The sequence below is a fragment of the Pleurodeles waltl genome, chromosome 4_1, assembly GCF_031143425.1.
Source record: "Pleurodeles waltl isolate 20211129_DDA chromosome 4_1, aPleWal1.hap1.20221129, whole genome shotgun sequence".
Lineage (NCBI taxonomy): Eukaryota > Metazoa > Chordata > Amphibia > Caudata > Salamandridae > Pleurodeles > Pleurodeles waltl.
This window is the reverse complement of record NC_090442.1, coordinates 214,234,840-214,257,103: the sequence shown is the minus strand read 5'-3', so window position 1 is coordinate 214,257,103 and position 22,264 is coordinate 214,234,840. Positions and strand designations below refer to the sequence as shown.

At 43.2% G+C, this 22,264-nt stretch overlaps 1 protein-coding gene across 2 annotated transcripts in view; it reads right to left on the bottom strand.

Moving 5' to 3' along the window:
- Positions 1-22,264, bottom strand: part of TULP3 (TUB like protein 3) — a 327,108-nt gene that overhangs the window by 8,161 nt on the left and 296,683 nt on the right. For both annotated transcript variants that reach the window (XM_069228168.1, XM_069228169.1), the window contains 2 exons: positions 11,142-11,240; positions 9,132-9,303 (listed from right to left, as the gene is read on the bottom strand). In XM_069228168.1, coding sequence (XP_069084269.1) covers positions 9,132-9,303; positions 11,142-11,240 — 271 coding nt within the window. The remainder of the gene's footprint in view (positions 1-9,131; positions 9,304-11,141; positions 11,241-22,264) is intronic.

The following is a 22,264-nucleotide window of genomic DNA, read 5'->3' as shown; positions in this document are numbered from 1 at the left end:
TATTATCTGCGCCAGCTGTAGGAGGACCAGGTAAGTTGGAGAGTGACATCAGTCAGTTTTGAGACGGATTCGGCTCAGAGTGAGACATAGGCACCAAATCAGCCTGCGGTGCTGACAAAGTTTGTACCGGCAACCATGAAAGAGGGACCGATGCATGTCTTGGAGCTGGAGTGGAAGTATGCACCGAAGTCAGTGTGAAACCGGAGGCTGGTTAGATGGGCTCAGATGGCATCAAGGGTGGACACGCCAGCAGTAACCGTATTAGAGGCCCATGCATATCCTTGGGGTCTTAAGGCGCCCCAGAGGGAATCAGAAGAGTGCCATGAATACACAGTATGGTCTACTTAAAGGCCACAGCCTGCTAGTGTGGCACCGATGGCCTTGGGAATTCAGGTGCATCACACCAAATCTCAGAATCGGCTTCTCAATCTGGAATTGGCAGCAAGATCAATTGGCCTTGAAGTACTTGCAACTTCTCTTTAAACTGGTAGTGAGGGATGGGGTAAAGTTCCTTTTTATACTTCTTTGATGTCGACCTACTAGACCACTTCAACTGCAAAGAAGACCTGTCACAGGAGCAGCCTAGAGAATAGGGACAGGAACAGATGCTTGACTTGGAGCTAGAGCAACATTTATGCGAAGTCTATGACTTCTTTCAACGTTCTGCGATGTACAACTTGACATCATGGTCTCAGATCACCTTCGGGTGCATGACAGCACATTCTTTCTATGATTTGGAGTTCCCTCGCACACTGGAGTTCAATTAGGAGAAAACTGTCAACCCATGAAACAAGCATTTGCAATGCAATAGGAATCACATTTTGTTGAGTTAGAACTATTGGCACTGTAAATTCATAACTGGTCTTTTCTTGCCACATAAATTGGTCAACCCTGTCTCATATTTTCATCTTTTCCTGCCAGGTTTTCATGGTCACTGGTGGCTACTGACATCAGAAATCACAAGCCCTTGAGAAGAGACAATGAAAAATAAGGCTGGAAAAGTATTTCATTTTTATTTTAACAGAATGAAGTCTTGCAAGTGTTCTTGCCTCACATTTCAACAAAGCTCAAATGAAGTTTCAATAGCAGAGCAGCCTGTGAAGATTTATGGCCCCAATAAAGGAGATAAGCAATGCCCTGTGTGCGATGTCCTGAGTGCCGACAGGGAGGGGCTCTGGAGAGAGAGAGGCTCAGAGGCGATGCAAAACTAAGCAAGTTTCACATCATCGCTTCTAGGTTTCGTTGCATTCTTCCAGAAAGGGCATATTTTGGCTTTCGTGAACAGTGAGATAAACGACTGGGTGCTCCTTTTGTAAAACAAGCAAATTTTAGGAGCCAGAGGAGAGCACGGGAATAAAGCCAAAACAAATGTCAGCGACATGGGAGGAGGTGGGAGGAATGGAATGCTGCAATAAAACGCAGGCAGCTACCAGCCTAAAACACACACAGGGAAAAGGGGAGCACCAATGAAATGCCAAAGTAGTCCGTCATAGCAACAGATAAAGAACCCAAAGTGGAGTAATATAGTAGTTGGTCACTGCTCTAAAACAGAAAAAGGTATTGGTATTGGTGTTCGAAGGCAGGGAAACAGAGGAACTGACCGTGAAATGCAGGTGTGGTACTTATATACGGCTCTGCTGCATCACTTTGAATGAAGCCAATGTGCAGCCGCACTGCACCATCTAGCATCACAATGACTTAATCTATTTGTAACTTCACACTAGATAACTGCCCCACTCAAAAAAGTCTCATACATTTTATTAGTGAACGGTCATATAATTAGTCACATGCTTGACCCCTCACTTAAAATGGCCTATTGCAATATGAGATGGTGCATGATCTTGAACCTTCCCATTCAAAATCTTTTCTTCAATTAGCTTAGGAATGTGATGTAATAAGGATCTAGATGGAGCCATGAGGAGGCCATACCACACTGAGTCATTAGATTCTCTGTTACCTTTGAAACAGCTGTCCTCTGCCACATTCCAAACATACTACCTGTAGGGGAACGTAGCAGTCCTACTAAATGGACTAGTTCAAAATGTTTTCCTCCATTACATCCAGATTAATTTTTGCATTCATCCACCAAACTCATGCACACTATATCATAGGAAGGACTACTTCCAAAGAAAAAGCAATCTTCAACAACTCGAAACACAAAGTGTCTGGCTACAGGTTTAACCTTCAACATTACATCTTCAGCATTTCTAGTATAAAGCACCATGAACTATAATGCTAAAATACTTCTAGTTCTAAACATATTCTAAATGTAAGCTATTTGCAGCATTTTTCAAAGATGCGTGTCCTTTTAGTGGATATTACATCCACAAACACACAGATTAATTTTCTTTGTTTTCCACTCTGTACTGATGAAGGGCTAAACCCAGAAACACGTGTCTAGAGATATACAGCAATGTATGCACCAACTTTGGTGAAAAACTACAGATAATTTTCAAGTAAGCACTAACTGTGAACTGCATTTACCAGGATGCAAAGGGCGAACTGTGCTGGGATGTGAGGCAGTGTGCTCCCAACCCCTGTTACTACACACACACTACTGTCAGGCACTGGTCACAAACAAGCCATATCTTTGCTATACGCAGCCTTGATAACTTGGAGTAGTGAACCTATGGGGGCAGCCAGAACTAGATGGAATGCAGTTCTCTCATAATCCCTACCACTACCGAAATAATTCAATGCACTAGAGCAGGTGAAGCTGGTGTCCCGCAACCCAGATTTTGTTACACCCAGTTCAACTGTTATGTAACCATTTTAGTTATAGCTTTGTGCACGTTATTTTAGCAAACTGGGCCTGCCGCTGTGCACTTTAACCCGGACATATTTTATTCAGCTTCGTTTTATTATTTTTAACAATAGCCACATTTGCAGTCTTTAGTTTCTCTAGCTAGCTGTTCTTGGCCTAGACCAGCACTGCGTTCTTAAACAAGACATTTCTTTCACTCTGTGCTTTTCTCAAGGCTGCAGTAAGCTAGGTTGCCAGCAAAAGAGGTACACTCGGTCTTTAAGATTCACAGAAACATACACACTCTTACGTGGTGATCCTTTCTTGGAACATCAGTTGTTTTATTATAAAAATACTACTTTGACCCATGTACGTTAGAGGGAGATTCCAGTCAGATGACCACGAATGTATGCTGATTGCTGAGTGCTTTGCTGCAGCCGCTTATGTAGACTACAGGCCTCTTGCCTAGGTATGAGGGATGATGTCTTCCTAGGGGAACCTGAATGGCAGAATTATGCTGTGCTCTAACATAGCCTAGGTAGGAGCTATTTTAACGGTTCTAGGTACACTATGGTAGCGTTATTGTTATGCTTTACTCTCCTTGTCAAAATTTTATTCCTGTCATGCTTCATCGTCCTAGTTATTGCATTATACGCTTTATTATCTAAGATGCAGTTACTTCAATAAAACCTTACTTTTAAGTAAGAACACCTGGAAGTGAAAGCAACTGATGACTTCTTACAAGTTGAAGCAGCGGACATGCGTGTTTCCACACGTGATAGGGTGTACAAAGTAACATTATAGTTAGGAGGAGACAGCAAATGCACAATCGACGCAATCTTTTGGGACCGTGTCGTAAACATATATGATATTCTTCTGGCTGAAAGGGATTGGCCACCTGAATTTGTCCGTACTTGCCAATATGGAGAAGATGATATCAAATCTTCTTTCTCACCCCTGGTTTCCAATGAGCTTGCAGAATCCTGCGCCATCAATTGGGCATTGGTGCAGGATAAAGATTCCCCCTATCATGTAATTCCAATAAAAACCTCAACCCCAATATCCATTATAACATGATGCTAAAGCACCCGTGAGGGAAATCCTCATAAGACTAGAGTACCAGGGCGTAATCGAACTCTGTGTCTCATCAATGAATAATCCTTTATCCCCAATAGCTAAACCAGACCATTCATACAGAATAGTCTTAGACTACAGACATTTAAACAGTCATACACGTACATATGCTCGTCTCACAGCACTGATGAACAACACAGTGAGCAAAAAGTACAAACCAACACTGGACATTTCCAATGGTTTCTACTGCCAAAATATAGTGCCTGAGAGTAGAGACCTAACAAGATTCAGCACACTGGGCTCCCGGAAAAAAAATTCTGTCGTTTACCCCAGCGGTACAGGAACAGTCCAGGACTGTTCGTGGCTCGTGTGACTTCAATATTGCACTACATTGATCCTGAAGCATTGCCTTGTGTAGATGGTATCTATCTCACGGATTATTAATTACTGCAACATCTAAGATGGGTGGCCGGCACTGTTGTAGGATTTGCCGAATTCGGCTATAAATTCAATCTAAAAAAAAACAAAAATTGCTTTCCTTAGCGTCCTGTTTTTGGGATACGAGCTATGAGCCTACCTTCACAATTCTTGGAAAAATGCACACAGTTACAACCTCCAAAATACCATTAAAAAAACTCCAATCCCTATTGGGTTTCCTAAATTTTGATATAACATACATTCCAGATTACGCATCATGCATAAAACCTTTATATGACTTAATACGTCCTGACTTTTCCAGTAAATTTTGGACAGTCGAACAGACGCATTTTCAGAGCTTTGCTAACAGACAGGCTTGCAGCACAACACCTACACACAAGGGACAATAAGAAACATGTGGTCATCAGAGTAATTGCTGGTGCCACTGCTTTCACCTATGTAACTTTCAATGAGGGTGAGACGGCCCGATAGCATACAAATCACATTTGTATTCAGCAGCAAAACAACGCTTTGCTCCAACTGAGAAGATTCTCACTGCTGTTCAGATGGCTGTCATTAAAGAAAGACCACTGGCCCAGGGGAAACGCATTATTGTCGTATCTCCAATCCCAGCCCTCAAGGCTGTTACAAGAGCCAGCGTTCCAAACGCAAAAGCGTTACATCCAAGTTGGATCGAATGGGCAACGTCTCTAACAGCCACTGATATTGACTATATCTTCAACCCAAAATTACAAACTCAAGAATTTTTGCAAAATTAACTAGAGTACCCAGTTCTGGCAAATACATTGCCTACTGATCAATACCAGAGAGTCCTGTACACCGATAGCTCAGCACAACCTGCAATAGGCGCAAAGCAGCAATACTCCGCGGCTACATGGAGGGAAATAAATTTTGTCCACAACATACATTCACGCAAACCCTAAGGGATTGCACAGCACAACTAGCAGAGTTAAAGCTCTGGTGATGGCCCTGGAACATACGGATCCTGCACAGCAAACACAGATTGTTTGTGATTCGTACTATTGTATCCCGTCCTTCAATGAATACCTGCATTATTGGCGCCAGAATGAGTTCAGAAATTCCAAAGGTAACACCATCAAACAGACTTCTGTGGGAGAAAGTAGCAGATCTGAAGGAAATGCTACCAAATGTCCATGTTGTACATACACTTGGACACCAGTACGTTGGAATACACATTTCTGGAAATACACTGGTTGATGAGACAGCCAAATCAGCAGTAGCCGTGGCTGCTGTTGCTGCAATAACTTGTTCTGAAACAAAACTGGAGGATGACATATGGGCTGCGTGAAAGCCACGGCTGAAGGCACGCCCTTACCAAAAGCATTTTCCGCTAAATATTCCTACCGAGTGGGAGGCTTCCTTGAAGCAGAAGTAAAAATACCAGGCGTGGGAGTTCGAGTAATTCCCAATAAAGACATAAGACCAGAGTTGATTAAAGCACCGGATGAGGGGATTGCATCTGCCCATGCTGGTGTGGCAGCTACAATATTATTGCAAGCACGTTATTGGTGGCCAGGTCTATACAAACAGACCAAGCAGTATGTCCTTTGTTGTGACATCTGCCAACAAATTAAGGGCTCCACCATCAAACATCCACCGCAGACTCCCCTCCTAATTTCTAACAAACCATTACAATGTGTGTACTTGGACCATTGTGGTCCCCTAACACCGGACAGTGCATACAAATACATCTTAGTCACTGTTGACTGTTGCTCCCGATTTCTATGAGTGTGGCCACAACGCTCGGCTGACGCTCGGACTGTTATTAAAGATTTGCAAGTCTTTATCGACACGTGCAGTTGCGACTTTCCATTCGGACCAGAGCCCTGCTTTTGCCTCAAGGGCATTCAGGGACGCCATGGCTTCGTTAGGGGTCCACCTCCATTACTCGTCTCCATTTCATCCCGACGGAAATAGTGTTGTGGAGCGATGAAACCGTGATTTAAAGCAATCCTTAAAAGCTAGAGTATTAGGTACTGGTCCCAGTTGGCTTAATCCCCTGTATGGAGTCCAGAGAGCACTTAATCTGCCTAGAAGGTCACAATTTCAATCCTGTCATGCTTCATCGTCTTAGTTATTGCATTACATGCTTTATTATCTAAGATGCAGTTACTTCAATAAAACCTTATTGAACTTTATTCTGCCTCCGATTGTCCTTGTATATGTGAGACTAATGTAATTGAGAGAAACAGATGAGACGAGTGACCATGATTTCCCTGAGGAGTCACTTGTGTCATGCGCTCGCCTGCCCAATCATCCCTGCTCCTGGGTGGAGATGAGGCACTGCTTCTTAGCCGGAGCAAAACCCGGATTAGGCCGAAAGGTGTCACCTGTAGTGGGTTCAGACTCAGTCCCCCACAGTGCAAGTGATTCTGCCACCCAAATTCAGTAGTCTCATTAGGATAATAAGAGCCTACGCTACACAACTACATACATCAAGCTTATTTATCTCCACAGCGAATTAAACGCATGTTCCCCTCATCTGTCCCCGAGTACCTGAGGTGAGGGCTTATCAAGACAAACTTCTACCATGTGGTCTGGGAATGTCCCCCCGTCTACTGGGCACATATCATACTATCACAGGCCAAATATCTGAAATAACAGAACATAGAACACAATCTGAGCACCATCCCGGAATCCTGTCTACTAGACCCAAGAAGGCCAGGTATCTCCACAGATTCATAGATCTGGCATTTGCACGGTTCAAGCGACAAATCACCATGCAATGGAAAGCGCCCAACCCACGTGTGCCTCTCAGTGGCTTTAGACAGTATTGAAACGGGGCAAAGCAGAGGCGAGCTTATTGCGCATGAGTCGGGACTCATAATCAAACAGACAGCAACCACCACTACTGTCTCTGTATATTATGAGTACCCGCACTGTGGGGCTCCTTATCTACATATATGCTACTGTTTTACCTTTTTTTGGACAAATGCCTCGTTGTTACCATTTATTCTTCCACAGTTTATGTTTGAAACAAGCAGAAATGTTATATGGTATATCCCAGTGCCGTTCCATATGCTTTGCTCCTATATCCCTTTTCTTTCTTTTATCTCTTTCCTCCTTTATTTCCTCACAACTGTCTCCCCTCTCTGGCAAACATCCTATGTATGTATATGACATGTGCCCCAATGCTGCGATTGTTCATGGTTACAATGTTATCATCAATGAAATAGATTTTTTTGTTGTTTTTTTTGTTTTTAATTTAAACAGAGAGGAACTCAGTCGTGCCCACTAAACGTTCTGCTTTCTTACAAGAGCACCGCAAAAGGATGGCCTTTAAACAATTTTTGATTGCCAATCATCTATTTTAAATGCATTTTTCGGAGTTAACATACAATTTTTTCCTTCCTCTGCCTGCATTCTAAAAGAGTGCCATAGCTAAAAAACTGCAGACCAAAAAATGTATTGCCTTTTAATGACAAAACTATGCCAATTCATCTAAGGGCTAATTTATGAGTCACACAGCCAAGTCTGTAGAGGTTCTGATCTCCTAACTAGACATAGCGTCTTGGAACCTTCAACCTTGTCTTAAAGGGATGTTGTGGGGAGAGGGAGCCTCCTAGAACAAAATAACTTTTTTCCCTCTTGGGGATCACCACTACCGGGATAATGCTATAATATGAATGTAAATTAATTTCAAATATTTATTATTAACATACGAATAAAACAACATTTTAACAGCACATCAACTCAAATTAAATGTGTTAAGTAACACAATAATATATATTAATTTAAATGAACTTTTTAAATAATTAAAAAATATTATACACTCACTAACAGTTTGTTTATTTAATAAACTTGGTTACAACATTTATATCTAATTTCTTGAAATATTAATTTTAATTGGTTCCAAATATAAGCAAAGATTATATATTCTTTTAATATTATATTTTAAATGCTGAATTCATTTAATTAATTTAACCTTTTCAAAGTGATGTTATTTTCATTTCCTGCCTAGTCTTTATGAGAGTGTGTTGTAGTATAGTGGTTGGTGATGTAGTGTGCTTGACTTGCTCCACAGCCTGGCCCAAGTACAACTCAGCCTGTCTTGACATCTTTAAGGCTGTAATAACTTTTGAAATACATTTTATGAATTGTATTGCTTTACCTCTTGTGGGTGTGTGTTTTGTATTAGGCTGTCCCTAAATTTCCTTAAGCCTCCCTCAGTTTAATAGTAATTATTCCCCATTTACCCATCACACCCCCAGTCCTTCCCACATTTACTACTTAGTTAGATGCCTACCAGTGCCGAGCTCTCCTCCACCGTGGGTGAGCTCTGCAAAGAAAGGGTAGGAAAGCCAAAGGTCTTTGACCCTAGGTTTGTGAATTGCATTATGTAGTACGAGTGGCACTACTGTAGAACTACATTAAGTGCTACACAATGCAGTTTGTGAATCAGGCCCATAATGTTTATTCTGCAAGTTCTAGAGCTTCACACAATAATACTGTTAGCTTTCCTCACATTAAAATAAGCAGTCTACCCTAAATGTGTTATCTAGTTGCTATAAAGGGTGCGTTATCGACACTTCTCCCCATTCTGGTTTGAGATGTTTAAGACCAATGAAAGTTTGCATACATAACATTAAAGTATCCGCCCACTTTGAAGCAAATATGTGAAGCTACATTTATCACTTTCAGGACTAGAAAAAAAGAGGAACCAAATATCTTGTCAAAGAACGGAAGTCTACAATGGTGAGATAGTGCCCATTTTTCTAAAGTATATTTCTTAGTAGCAAATCTGTTTAACACCATATTCCCATCCAGAAATCTGAGCATTTAATGTGTGCAGAATGACAGGGGAGCTTCAGAAGTGGAACAATCTGAGGCACACAACAAATGTAACATTACTTACGATCATTGTCATGGACAATCTGAAAGTTCTTCACTGATGCTTGTGTTACTCTCCCATGGAAATTCAAGACATAAGACTGTGTGTCATCATTCCAAACAGGAGCTTTGTTATGCAGCTCAATTATATTCTCCATGTTTTTATTTTGCCACTTTGAGAGTAAACCTTCATTGTCCTTTTAAAGATAAAAATGGTATATGTAGGTCACTAGCAATATTTAAATTAATCCACATCACAAATTATAAGCACGTTCATTAACATGGTGACTGCTAAAACTTTCATTCCCACAAACGTTTCAGGATGTGACAGGTGGAACAGATATCAGTACTCTCCTACCTAACCTCTCGTTTATTTATAAAGGTGTTTACAGGGTGCAGACCCAACCAAAGGCCATCAGAATATTTCAACATAACAATTACAGAAGCCCTAAAACATTAACAGTAGGAGGCAAAGGGCATGGCTGCCAAGTATCTCAGGTCTATGCATGATGTGCTGCTTCACTTGAGATTTTTTTCTCTTCATTTCTGGGACTTGTAGACCTGTTTTACAATGAAACAGACAGGAGTACATGGTCTAGAATTCAAAGAAAAAAACTGAACTGAAGCAGAGCCACGTGAGTGCACCTTGGAAACTTGGCAGATCTTAAAGGGAGTATTACGGAATAGCTTCTAGAGTAAAAAAAACGTGTTCTGAAAAGGAGGATCTTCATGTCTTTACAAAATAATATAAGGAACAGGTCGAACATGAACTCTTCAGTTAAATCGTTCATCACTTTCTGGACACAGCTGGACAGGATTTTGATGGCAGCTTTTTTATTCGTTTCATTGATGAATGTTGCACATCATGCAGGCTCTGCTTCAGGGGTCAGCTATGAGTTTCATATGTAGGCAAGATGGCTTTTGTTACAGCTTTACAGGTAATGCATGGAGTTTTATTCTACCTTCCAGCAGTAGCAAGTGCTTGTTTGTAGGGATGGGCGAGTAGTGGTCATATCTCTGCACTACCGCTCACTATAGCTGTAGCATAAGAGACCCCTTTGACTGAGGCCAAGGATTCTTTGGTGAGGTCAAATAGAAGGCATCACATTCACCCAATTGTGGAATATGTCAAACGTTTCCTTCCCAGATAAATGGTTTGAAATTATAAGGATGTAAGAATTGGTAGATAGCTATTATCATAACTCTATGTGTTCAGACTAGCATCAATAGTGAACCCGATGGATGTGGCTAAAGTTACTAAAGACAGCATAATACCTGGAAGTTTTTATTGTTTGAGCTGAGTTCTGGTGAGCTTGGTCTCTGTGGATGTGAATTAGTTTGTATTTGCTGGGATATATTTTCAAGAAGGAAGCCAAGATCTGGTTAACAAGATCAGAGAAAATGACTTTGGTAACGGGAGTGGCCCAGTGTTACCAGTAGCCAGTATAAACAGCACCTGGCCACTCAAAAGCTGTACCTCTATGAAAGCCTTTTATCAAGCCTCTGTTTAAAGAAACCAGTGATGCTGTCAGGATTCTAAGTTGTGACTTGCAGTTCACAAGGATGTTGCTCATTATGCATTCAAATCCAAAAGCTATTTTCCTGGAGCATGTAGTTACATACTAAATAGCCCATTCTGAGATACTAGCTACACTGTAGCACCCTCATACAAATGGATGTAGTTAGCCTCCCATTCAGGTTTGAACTATGAACTCTTGTTCAGCCACAACAAGAAGTCATGTGCACAAATTTCATACGTTACTCTGACGCTCTCTAGATAACAAGGGAACATTTGAATTTAATTTGGTCCCCAACCATTTACTTGTGCCTGCAAAACAGAGTTTTTTCCATTGGCACACAACTGACCAAATAAATTGTGGCGAACTGTACGAATACCACAACTACTTCAGAAACATTGTGCACTGGTTCCCAAATCAGGTCCCACCTCCCTTCACTTTTGTAAAACTAAATACGTTTCTTTTCACATTAGATCGTGACCATTATGCTGGATTTTATGCTAAAACTTAAATCTTACATTGAGTGGCCTGAAAGGAATTCGGTCATGGTTCATATTCATTCCCGGAATGAGCACTGTCATTTTTCTGGGTCCCTTGAATCCCAGTACGTTGGTCTCCTGCAAACCAAATAACACATTGGTAAACACATATATTCGTTTCTTTAAAGACAACTACTGGGTTTCAATTGTAAGCACAATTATTGTGATATACTGGCATAAAATGGTATTTTTATGGATCCATGAAGAATCTGTGAAAGAAATCAACTGTTATGCTCATAAGAAATGTCAAAACAATTCCCACTGGGTACAAGTGTAAAATAAAAATAAAAAACACTTGTAAAAGAACAGGTCTCAAGGCGCTGAAAAAGCAAGGAGCAAGAGCAATGCAGCAGAACGGGGGTAGGTATGCCGGCGATCTGCTCAATAGGAACGTGCTATGGCCTCCATTAAGTAGGTCCTGGGAGGAGGGAGGAGCACTGGTAGGTGGTGGGTGGGGCTAGGCAGGAGTCAAGAAATAGGCAGCATGCAGGAGCAGCAAGGGAAAAGGAAGGAGAAAGCAGTGAAAACCAGGGAAAAGCAAGGAGAATGCACACAAACAAAACGGGGAGAAAGCAAGGAGAAAGCAGGGAAACAAGGGAAATGCAAAGACAAGGCACATAAAAATGGGGGAAAAGCAAGGAGAAGGCACACAAAAAAATCCATGGGAAAGGCAAGAAGAAAGTAAAAACGAGGGAAAAGCAATGAGAAGGCACACAAAAAAGCTGGGGGGAAAACATGGAGAAAGCAGTGACAACAAGGGAAAAGCATGAAGGCACTCCAAAAATGGGGGGAAAAAGCAAGAAGAAGTAAGAAGCAAGAGCGATGCAGCAGCACTGGGAGAGCCGGGCCTAAGACCTGCTCAATGGGGTTGCACTGCAGCCTCCATTAAGGAGGTCCTGGGTGGAGGGAGGGGTGCTGGGAGGCAGTGGGCAGGGCTAGGCAGGAAATAACAGACGGCATGAGCGAGCAGCAAGGGAAAAGCAAAGAGAAGGCACACAAAAAATGACAGAAAAGGCAAGAGAAAACACGCAAAAACAGGTAAAAGCAAGGCAAAGGCACACAAAAACGAGGGAAAAGCAAGAAGGCACTCAAAATGACAGAAAAAGCAAGGAGAAAGCAGTAAAAACGAGGGAAAAGCAAGGTGAATGCACACAAAAAATGGGGGAAAGCAAGGAAAGGCAGTGAAAACGAGGGAAAAGCAAGGAGATAGCAGTGATGAGAATAAGAGAAAGGCAAGGAGAAAGCGCTAAAAAAGCAGGGCATTAAAGCAAGGAGAAGACAGGAGCAAGAACGATGCAGCAGCATGAAGCGAGCTGGGCCTGGGAGTAGCCCATTTCTTGAACAGTTTTGACTTAGATGCAGCAAACTATGGGTTTCCATATTGCAACTAGGTGAGTACGGGCACATGAGCTAATTGTCAAATTTTGGGTTCAGTTATACTGACGGATCAGGAGTGTGGCTTTGCTATAGCGCATTTCTGTGATAATCTGAAAGATGAAAGACAAAACTTCAAATTAGTACTGCTAATTTCCTGCCACAAATCGGATATATTCTTTGTAAATTGTTTGATTTAATATTTTTAGGTTTTGCCATCCACAGCACATGCACTGCATGAGCTCTCACTTGCAAAAGATATTATATACAACAAGCATTTGCAAAGCAACGGCTCTCGCATTTCTCCGAGTTAGAGCTATTAGCAGTTATAAACTCCCAACCGGACTTTTCTTGCCACATTAAATGGAAAAAAAGAGCACAATCGCGCTGCTACAGTTCACTCGTAGTGAAACCTAATCGGTAAAAGTGCAATAATCTACGTAACCGGCAAAAGTGCAATTAACTATGTAACAGGGTCGACGTCATGGAAAGCGCTCGACTTCTGCCAAGCGAGATCGTGCTGCGAAAAAAGATTAAAAGTAGTCTACAAACCGGACGGAAAACAGCAAGCCTCGCATGTTTTCAGTACTGGTCGCTGCATTCGAGGAGGGCTAACCACCGGAAAAGGCCTGAGGTACGCATGCCTTCCACTAATGAAAGCAAACAGATTTTAACAGGCAAGCCCACAAACCAATGAAAGACACTGACGTGATGGGGCTCCAAGTCCTTTTCTAACTACTAAAGCATCTTGCAAGCGAAATGCATGCGCAAGCGCATGTGACGCAGGCTCGACCCTAAAAAAGGGTCTTGCAGCCCACCCAAGGCTGAACATTGCTGGCTTTACTGGCACTCTTATTTGCTGCCTTTTGTTATTGGGCAGCATGAGCTGGCTTCACTTCCTATTCTTTTGGCTGGGCAGCTTGATTGCTGTCCTTCCGCTAAGTGCTCTGTGATTGACCTACTACTTTTATTTTTATTTTCTTCCTGGTTAAACCTCTTGCCATTTGTAGTGATGTTATACTATGCCCCCCCCCCACACACACACACACACACTTCAAAGAAGCCCTTTTCTCCTAGGGTTATGGTAAGGGTAGTTTGTTATCTTCAAAATGGCTGCTGTTAAAATAAAGTGCAGAGAGAAGGCATAATCTTCGACTCTGTTGCCTTAATAGAATTGAAACTTTCTGTTACACTAGCTAGTACATTTTTTATTCTATAGCAGAAGCCAAATCCGAAGGAAACTGATGACTTAGCAAAAAAGTACTATGTCTCAGCCAACATTTTCTATAGTGGGAGGTCAAATTAGTTTACAGACCTTACATCCGGTACACTGCTGTAATTAGGGCAGAGCGCAACACAGCATGGACTCAAAACAGCATGGACTCAAAACAGCATGGACTCAAAACAGCATGGACTCAAAACAGCATGGACTCAAAACAGCATGGACTCAAAACAGCATGGACTCACCATTGCAGAAAAGACTTGACTTCGTATGTTGTTTGCAACCTCCCAAATGGATTTATATATATTGTATAAACCCATTAGTTATCTAGGCACTTAGTGGTACAGGCCAATGATTGTGTTTATACATGACAACATCTACCTATATTGCAGTGCCAACCCTGTGTTGTACTTTCAAATGCACTTCTGCATCCACAGACAAGAACACTCAAGAAGGTTTTCTTCAATAGCTAACTACTTTTCTTGTTTAGTTTCCTCATTCTGATCAATTACCAGAGCTCATCGTACCGCAGGAACAATCGGAGTGTTCGAACCAGGAGCAAAGGACTCAGAGTAGCGATTGCAATGGTATGATTAAAAAACAGTACGTAATTGGGATGCTGCTGCGCCTGCCCCACCTACAGCCCACCCTCCGACGCAGCCTGCAGTTCCCTGTCCTTTACCATTCTGCCCGATGACACCCTGGAGCTGTCTGTGCTCTGGTGCGCCTTTCTCCAGGTTATTGGTTGGTGAATGTTCTCTGCCTATCTTTCAATAACACATGAACATCTCATTCTCATCATACTCTCTTTTTAATTGTGCCTTGCTCTGCCATCGCACTTTGAGGCATGGTAACAGCATACAGGCGACCTGCATATCTCACAGGTCTTTGCGGCCTAGACGGCTTAAGACTGGAAGACTGAGGCAACTTCTGACTACACAAACCACAGAAGGAAGTGTAGTGTAGTGTAGTAGAGATAAGCGAGAAGGTAAAGGAGGAGCCTCAAAAGAAAGGGAGCGCAGACGTCCCCGGATGCCCATCCCTACTCTGCACCTGGGCCTCTACCACCTGGACGGAAGGCATCTTCTCTTGCACCATCTGCACCTTTTGTTTTCCAACACCGCTGCCAATCCCAAACACAACTGCACAAACTCCTCCTTCACCTTGCGTAACACACGCCTCACCCTCAACTGCCTGCTCCGTGGCCAAGCCCACCATAGAAGTCTAGGACCTCCTGCACGACCTATATGCAGAACTCCTCTCTCATTGAAACCTGGCTAAACCCAGCATCTGTCCCAGACATAACAGCGGCCACCCCTCACAGGTACAACATCACAAGACAGACACAACCAACAAATCCGGAGGTGGCTTGCCATAATCATCTGTGAGGAAATCAAACTGCTCCATCGCCCTCAATGATACCAGCAACTGGCTATGACACTTGGTTTTCAAAATCAGCACCTCACACACCCCAACCCTAGAAGGAGGTCTACTCTTCTGCCCTGAGGCTCAGTTACAATTTCAGCTCCACACTCCCAGACCTCATAGCCCTTCTGGCCCATGCATCCAACTCCTTCATCTTATGCTGTGACCTCAACTTTCACCTAGAGAATCAGACCAACCCCAACACGCTCCTGGTAGACCTCAGCATCTTGGGACTCTCTCACAGTGGGGGAATGACCCCACCCACATGAACAGACACCTCAAACCCATCTTCACCAACTTCTTAGACATCATGCTAGACAAACCCACTCCTTTCACCTGGACAGACAGACCATTCCCATATGCCCATACCACTAACACACCGATCAGAGGACTTTGGGATCTCTGGGCTCTGATGGACTGCCCCAACCACCTTATCGACCTAAAGATGCCATGTGAATCACCTCCTTTGTGGACTTCCTGGTTCCTTGTAAAACGCACCCCACACCTCACTCCAAGTCATATGCCAGCTGGTACATCAAGAACCTTTGACTCATGAAGTGTCACAACAAGCAGCTGCAGCGACTATGGCACCAATCCCACAATAACACCGACAGACTCCTACAAATCATCTCTTGGGACCTACAACCAGCGTCAACTCCAACAAAGAAATCATCATCATGAAAGGACTCGCACCCCCCTTGTCAGCTGCATGACTAGCACCGCCTACCATGAACTCTGCACTCAACTATCTAACTACTGCTTGCAAAAAATAAAAATAAACTACAACACCCACGTACCCAAAGATAGCAAAACTCCCAAAACCACCAGAACTGCTGACCAGCCATCACTACCACAGAAACTGCTAATGCCATGGGCTCCATCCACTCAGGAGACCCTCAGACCCACATTACACATTCGCCAAAGGTCTGGACTCCATTTGTTTTTTGTAACTGTATCTATAAAGCACTTACTACCCCTTACGAGGTGTCAAAGCGCTTTCGGCAAGTAGCACGCTACTCTGCAACCCAAAAGGATCTTTGGTGGACTAGTATAGGGAAATATGAGAATAGTAGTAGTATTAGAATAGGGAGGTATGAGTTAATTTGAGCAGAGGACATTTGAGTCTATTAGTTGGATTGAACAAAATAATGGAGAGAGAAAAGGGAAGAATACAGAAGTGTTAATTGGAAGATCACAGTAGTAAAATGAGGTTTGGGTTGAGTAAAGGAGAGCTGAGGAAGGAAGAGGCTATAGAAAGGGATTCGGGAGAGCATAGTAGTAAAATGAGGTTTGGGATGAGTCAAAGGATAGATACATGAGGGAGAATTTAGTAGGGATGTTTGGGAGATCATAGTAGTAAACTGAGGTGTGGGGTGAGCCAGGAGGGAAGAGTGTAGGAAAGGTAATTTTGGAGATCACAGTAGTAGGATGGGTTTGGAATGAGTCAGAGTGGAGATAGAGGATAGATTGATAGAGGTATAGGGTGATGACGAGACAGTAAAGCTTTCAAGAGTGATTCCCCCCCTCCCCTCCCTTTTTTTGCCTCTTGTACAGTAGGGCTAAAAGTAATAAATATATAGATATATGATTACGCAGTCAGGGAATATATGTGTGAGGAATATAATATACTGAGATTTGAAGTTATATTGTATAAACATAGCCTTTTTAGTGTTGCATTATTTGAAGTTAATTTGTGTACTTTTATAAATTTATATGTATTTTATATTTGCTTTTATCTTTCCTAAATATTTCAATATGGAAATGTTTGTAGATAAATAGTTAAGATGATATTTACCTATAGTGATAGATAAAATAAAAACACTCATAAGCATCTAATCAAGCAACTTATATAGAAACTATGCAATGACGTATGAACGTATTAAGTGTTGAATAATATATATATATTGAAAATGTCACTTACCCAGTGTACATCTGTTCGTGGCATCAGTCGCTGAAGATTCACATGTTGTGCATAGCCCGCCATCTGGTGTTGGGTCGGAGTGTTACAAGTTGTTTTTCTTCGAAGAAGTCTTTCGAGTCACGGACCGAGGGACTCCTCCTCTTTGTCTCCATTGCGCATGGGCGTCGACTCCATCTTCGATTGTTTTCCCCGCAGAGGGTGAGGTAGGAGTTGTTTGTTAGTAATAGTGCCCATGCAATGGAGTGAATAAGTATGTACCTATCTAGGATTTAATATATTTACAAATGTACAAAGTTGAAGCTAACTTCCAAACGGCTACAGGCTCCCGGGGAGGCGGGTGGGCACATGTGAATCTTCAGCGACTGATGCCACGAACAGATGTACACTGGGTAAGTGACATTTTCAGTTCGATGGCATCTGTCGCTGTAGATACACATGTTGTGCATAGACTAGTAAGCAGTTATCTCCCCAAAAGCGGTGGCTTAGCCAGTAGGAGTGGAAGTAGTCTGAAATAAGGTTCTTAGTACGGCTTGACCTACTGTGGCTTGTTGTGCTGATAGCACGTCTACACAGTAGTGCTTGGTAAATGTGTGAGGCGTAGACCATGTGGCTGGCTTACATATTTCGTGCATTGGAATATTCCCTAGGAAGGCCATGGTAGCGCCTTTCTTTCTGGTTGAGTGTGCCCTTGGTGTAATGGGCAGTTGTCTTTTTGCTTTAAGGTAGCAGATTTGGATGCACTTAACTATCCATCTGGCTATACCCTGTTTCGATATTGGGTTTCCTGCGTGAGGTTTTTGAAATGCAATAAACAGTTGTTTAGTTTTTCTGATGTTTTTAGTTCTGTCGATGTAGTACATTTTTGACGTCTAATGTATGTAGTGCCCTTTCAGCTATGGAATCTGGCTGTGAGAAGAACACTGGTAGCTCTACCGTTTGATTTAGGTGGAACGGTGAAATAACCTTTGGCAAAAATTTAGGATTGGTCCTTAGGACTACTTTATTTTTGTGTAGTTGGATAAAAGGTTCTTGTATTGTAAACGCCTGAATTTCACTTACTCTTCTTAGAGATGTGATGGCGATGAGAAATGCAACTTTCCATGTTAGGAATTGTATTTCGCAAGAGTGCATAGGTTCAAAGGGTGGACCCATGAGTCTTGTTAAGACGATGTTGAGGTTCCATGAAGGAACGGGTGGTGTCCTTGGTGGTATAATTCTTTTGAGGCCTTCCATAAATGCTTTAATGACAGGTATCCTAAATAGTGAAGTTGAATGGGTAATCTGCAGGTATGCAGATATTGCTGCTAGGTGTATCTTAATGGAAGAGAAGGCCAGGTTCGATTTTTGTAAGTGTAGTAAGTAACCCACTACATCTTTTGGAGATGCGTGTAATGGTTGAATTTGATTATGATGGCAATAGCAAACAAATCTTTTCCATTTGCTTGCATAGCAGTGTCTAGTGGATGGTCTTCTGGCTTGCTTTATGACTTCCATACATTCTTGTGTGAGGTTTAAGTGTCCGAATTCTAGGATTTCAGGAGCCAGATTGCTAGATTCAGCGATGCTGGGTTTGGATGCCTGATCTGTTGTTTGTGTTGCGTTAACAGATCTGGCCTGTTGGGCAACTTGACATGGGGTACTACTGATAGGTCTAGCAGTGTTGTGTACCATGGTTGCCTTGCCCACGTTGGTGCTATCAGTATGAGTTTGAGTTTGTTTTGACTCAATTTGTTTACTAGATATGGAAGGAGAGGGAGAGGGGAAAAAGCGTACGCAAATATCCCTGACCAGTTCATCCATAGGGCATTGCCTTGAGACTGCCTGTGTGGGTATCTGGATGCGAAGTTTTGGCATTTTGCGTTCTCCTTCGTTGCAAATAAGTCTATTTGAGGTGTTCCCCAACGTTTGAAGTAAGTGTTTAGAATTTGGGGGTGAATTTCCCACTCGTGGACCTGTTGGTGATCTCGAGAGAGATTGTCTGCAAGTTGATTCTGGATCCCTGGAATAAACTGTGCTATTAGGCGAATGTGGTTGTGAATTGCCCATTGCCATATTTTTTGTGCCAGCAGGCACAGCTGTGTCGAGTGTGTCCCCCCGTGTTTGTTTAGATAATACATTGTTGTCATGTTGTCTGTTTCGACAAGAATGTATTTGTGAGTTATGATTGGTTGAAATGCTTTTAATGCTTGGAAAACTGCTAGTAGTTCGAGGTGATTTATATGCAGCTTTCTTTGATGTACGTCCCATTGTCCTTGTATGCTGTGGTGATTGAGGTGTGCTCCCCACCCTGTCATGGAAGCATCTGTTATCACGTATTGTGGCACTGGGTCTTGGAAAGGCCGCCCTTTGTTTAAATTTATGTTGTTCCACCATAGAAGCGAGAGGTATGTTAGGCGGTCTATCAACACCAGATCTAGAAGCTGACCCTGTGCTTGAGACCATTGTGATGCTAGGCACTGTTGTAAGGGCCGCATGTGCAACCTTGCGTGTGGGACAATGGCTATGCATGAGGACATCATGCCTAGTAGTTGTAATATCATCTTCGCCTGTATTTTTTGTGTTGGATACATGCGTTGTATAATCTTTTGGAAATTTTGAACCCTTTGTGGACTTGGAGTGGCTATTCCCTTTGTTGTATCTATTGTGGCTCCTAGGTATTGTTGTACCTTGCACGGCAGAATGTGTGATTTTGCATAGTTGATGGTGAAACCGAGTTTGTAGAGGGTTTGCATGACCTGATCTGTGTGGTGCGAGCACTTTGTCAGTGAGTCGGTCTTGATTAGCCAGTCGTCTAGATACGGGAATACGTGTATTTGCTGCCTTCTGATTTGTGCAGCCACTACTGCTAGGCACTTTGTGAAGACTCTTGGTGCAGTTGTTAAACCGAAGGGCAATACTTTGAATTGGTAATGTATTCCTTTGAATACGAACCTTAGGTATTTCCTGTGCGACGGATGTATTGGTATGTGGAAATACGCGTCTTTGAGATCTAAGGTTGTCATGTAGTCCTGCTGCTTTAGCAATGGTAACACTTCTTGTAGCGTGACCATGTGAAAGTGTTCTGATTTGATGTAGGTGTTTAGTGTTCTGAGGTCTAGGATTGGTCTCAGTGTTTTGTCCTTTTTTGGTATTAGTAAGTACAGTGAATAAACTCCTGTGTTTATTTGTGTCTTTGGTACTAGTTCTATTGCGTTCTTTTGCAATAATGCTTGAACTTCTATTTCCAGAAGGTCTGAATGTTGTTTTGATAAATTCTGTGCTTTTGGTGGTATGTTTGGAGGGATTTGTAGAAATTCTATGCAATAACCATGTTGGATAATTGCTAAGACCCAAGTGTCTGTAGTTATTTCCTCCCATGCTTGGTAATACTGACCTATTCTTCCCCCCACTGGTGTTGTGTGGAGGGGATGAGTGACATGTGAGTCACTGTTTGGTTGTAGGGGTTTTGGGGCTTTGAAATTTTCCCCTATTCCTAGGGAATTGTCCTCTGTATTGGCCCCGAAAGCCTCCCCTTTGGTACTGTCCCTGGTAGCTGGACGGTGTTGCCTGTGAGGTGCTGGCTTGTGTGGCTTGACCCCGAAACCCCCCTCTAAAGGTTGTTTTGCGGAAGGTGCTGTAAGTGCCTCTGCTCTGCGGGGAGTAGAGTGCGCCCATGGCTTTAGCAGTGTCAGTGTCTTTTTTGAGTTTCTCAATCGCCGTGTCCACTTCTGGTCCGAAAAGTTGTTTCTCATTGAATGGCATATTGAGCACTGCCTGCTGTATCTCTGGTTTAAAACCAGACGTTCGTAGCCATGCGTGCCTTCTTATAGTTACAGATGTGTTAATTGTTCTTGCAGCTGTGTCCGCTGCATCAATAGAGGAGCGTATCTGATTATTAGATATGTTCTGTCCTTCCTCAACCACCTGTTTCGCCCTTTTTTGTAGCTCCTTGGGTAGATGCTCAATGAGGTGTTGCATCTCGTCCCAATGGGCTCTGTCATAGCGCGCAAGTAGTGCTTGAGAGTTAGCGATGCGCCACTGGTTTGCAGCTTGTACTGCGACTCTCTTTCCGGCTGCATCGAACTTGCGGCTTTCTTTATCTGGGGGCGGTGCATCCCCAGATGTGTGGGAGTTGGCTCTCTTGCGAGCTGCTCCTACTACGACGGAATCTGGTGGCAGCTGTGAGGTGATGAAAACAGGGTCTGTGGGAGGTGCTTTATATTTCTTTTCCACTCTTGGTGTTATAGCTCTACTCTTGACCGGCTCCTTGAAGATTTCCCTTTGCGTGCCGAAGCATTCCTGGGAGCATAGGCAGGCTTTGGTAGGAGCTATGGGTGGAGGAGAGGGTGTTGAATAAGAAGTCATCCTCGACTGGTTCCGAGTGTAGGGACACGTTGTGGAACTCTGCTGCTCTAGCCACCACTTGTGAGTATGCTGTGCTATCTTCCGGTGGTGAGGGCTTTGTAGGATACGCCTCTGGACTGTTGTCCGACACTGGGGCGTCGTATAAGTCCCAAGCGTCTTGGTCCTGATCACCTTGGCTCATGGTGGTGTGAGCCGGGGAATGTGATGGAGTTTGTGCCGGTGAAACGTTAGTTACAGGTGGAGGAGAGGGTGGCGGAATTACCTTTTGAGAGGGTGGCGGAGTTACCTTTTTCACCATTTTTGTTTGTGGTGCTTGGTCTGATTGAAACTCCAGTCTCCTTTTTCTCCTAATAGGGGGAAGGGTGCTTATTTTCCCTGTTCCTTCCTGTATAAAAATACGTTTCTGAGTGTGGTCCACTTCGGTGGATTGCAACTCTTCCTCAAATCTATGCTTTCGCATCTGAGAGGACAGTGATTGCTCCTCTGAATAGGAACCGGTAGTTGGGTCGGTTGCGGGTTGTATTGGCACCGAAACCCTGTCTGTACTCTTTTTCGGCTCCGAGGTGACCTTCTTCTTTTTCGGAGTCGAACCCTCTCGGTGTCGATCTTCCTCGGTGCCGCTGTCTCTGCGTCGAGCAGTTTCGGCTCCGCTATCTCGGCGTCGATGTTTTTCAGCACCACTTTATCGGTCCCTAGAAGGCTGCGTGCCGGTATCTCGACCGGAGTCGGACGATCTCGGCACCATTTCGGCCTTTTTCGGTGCCGACGGTAGGTCACCGAATTTATGGGTCGAGCCATGGCCTGGTGGCAGTGGCG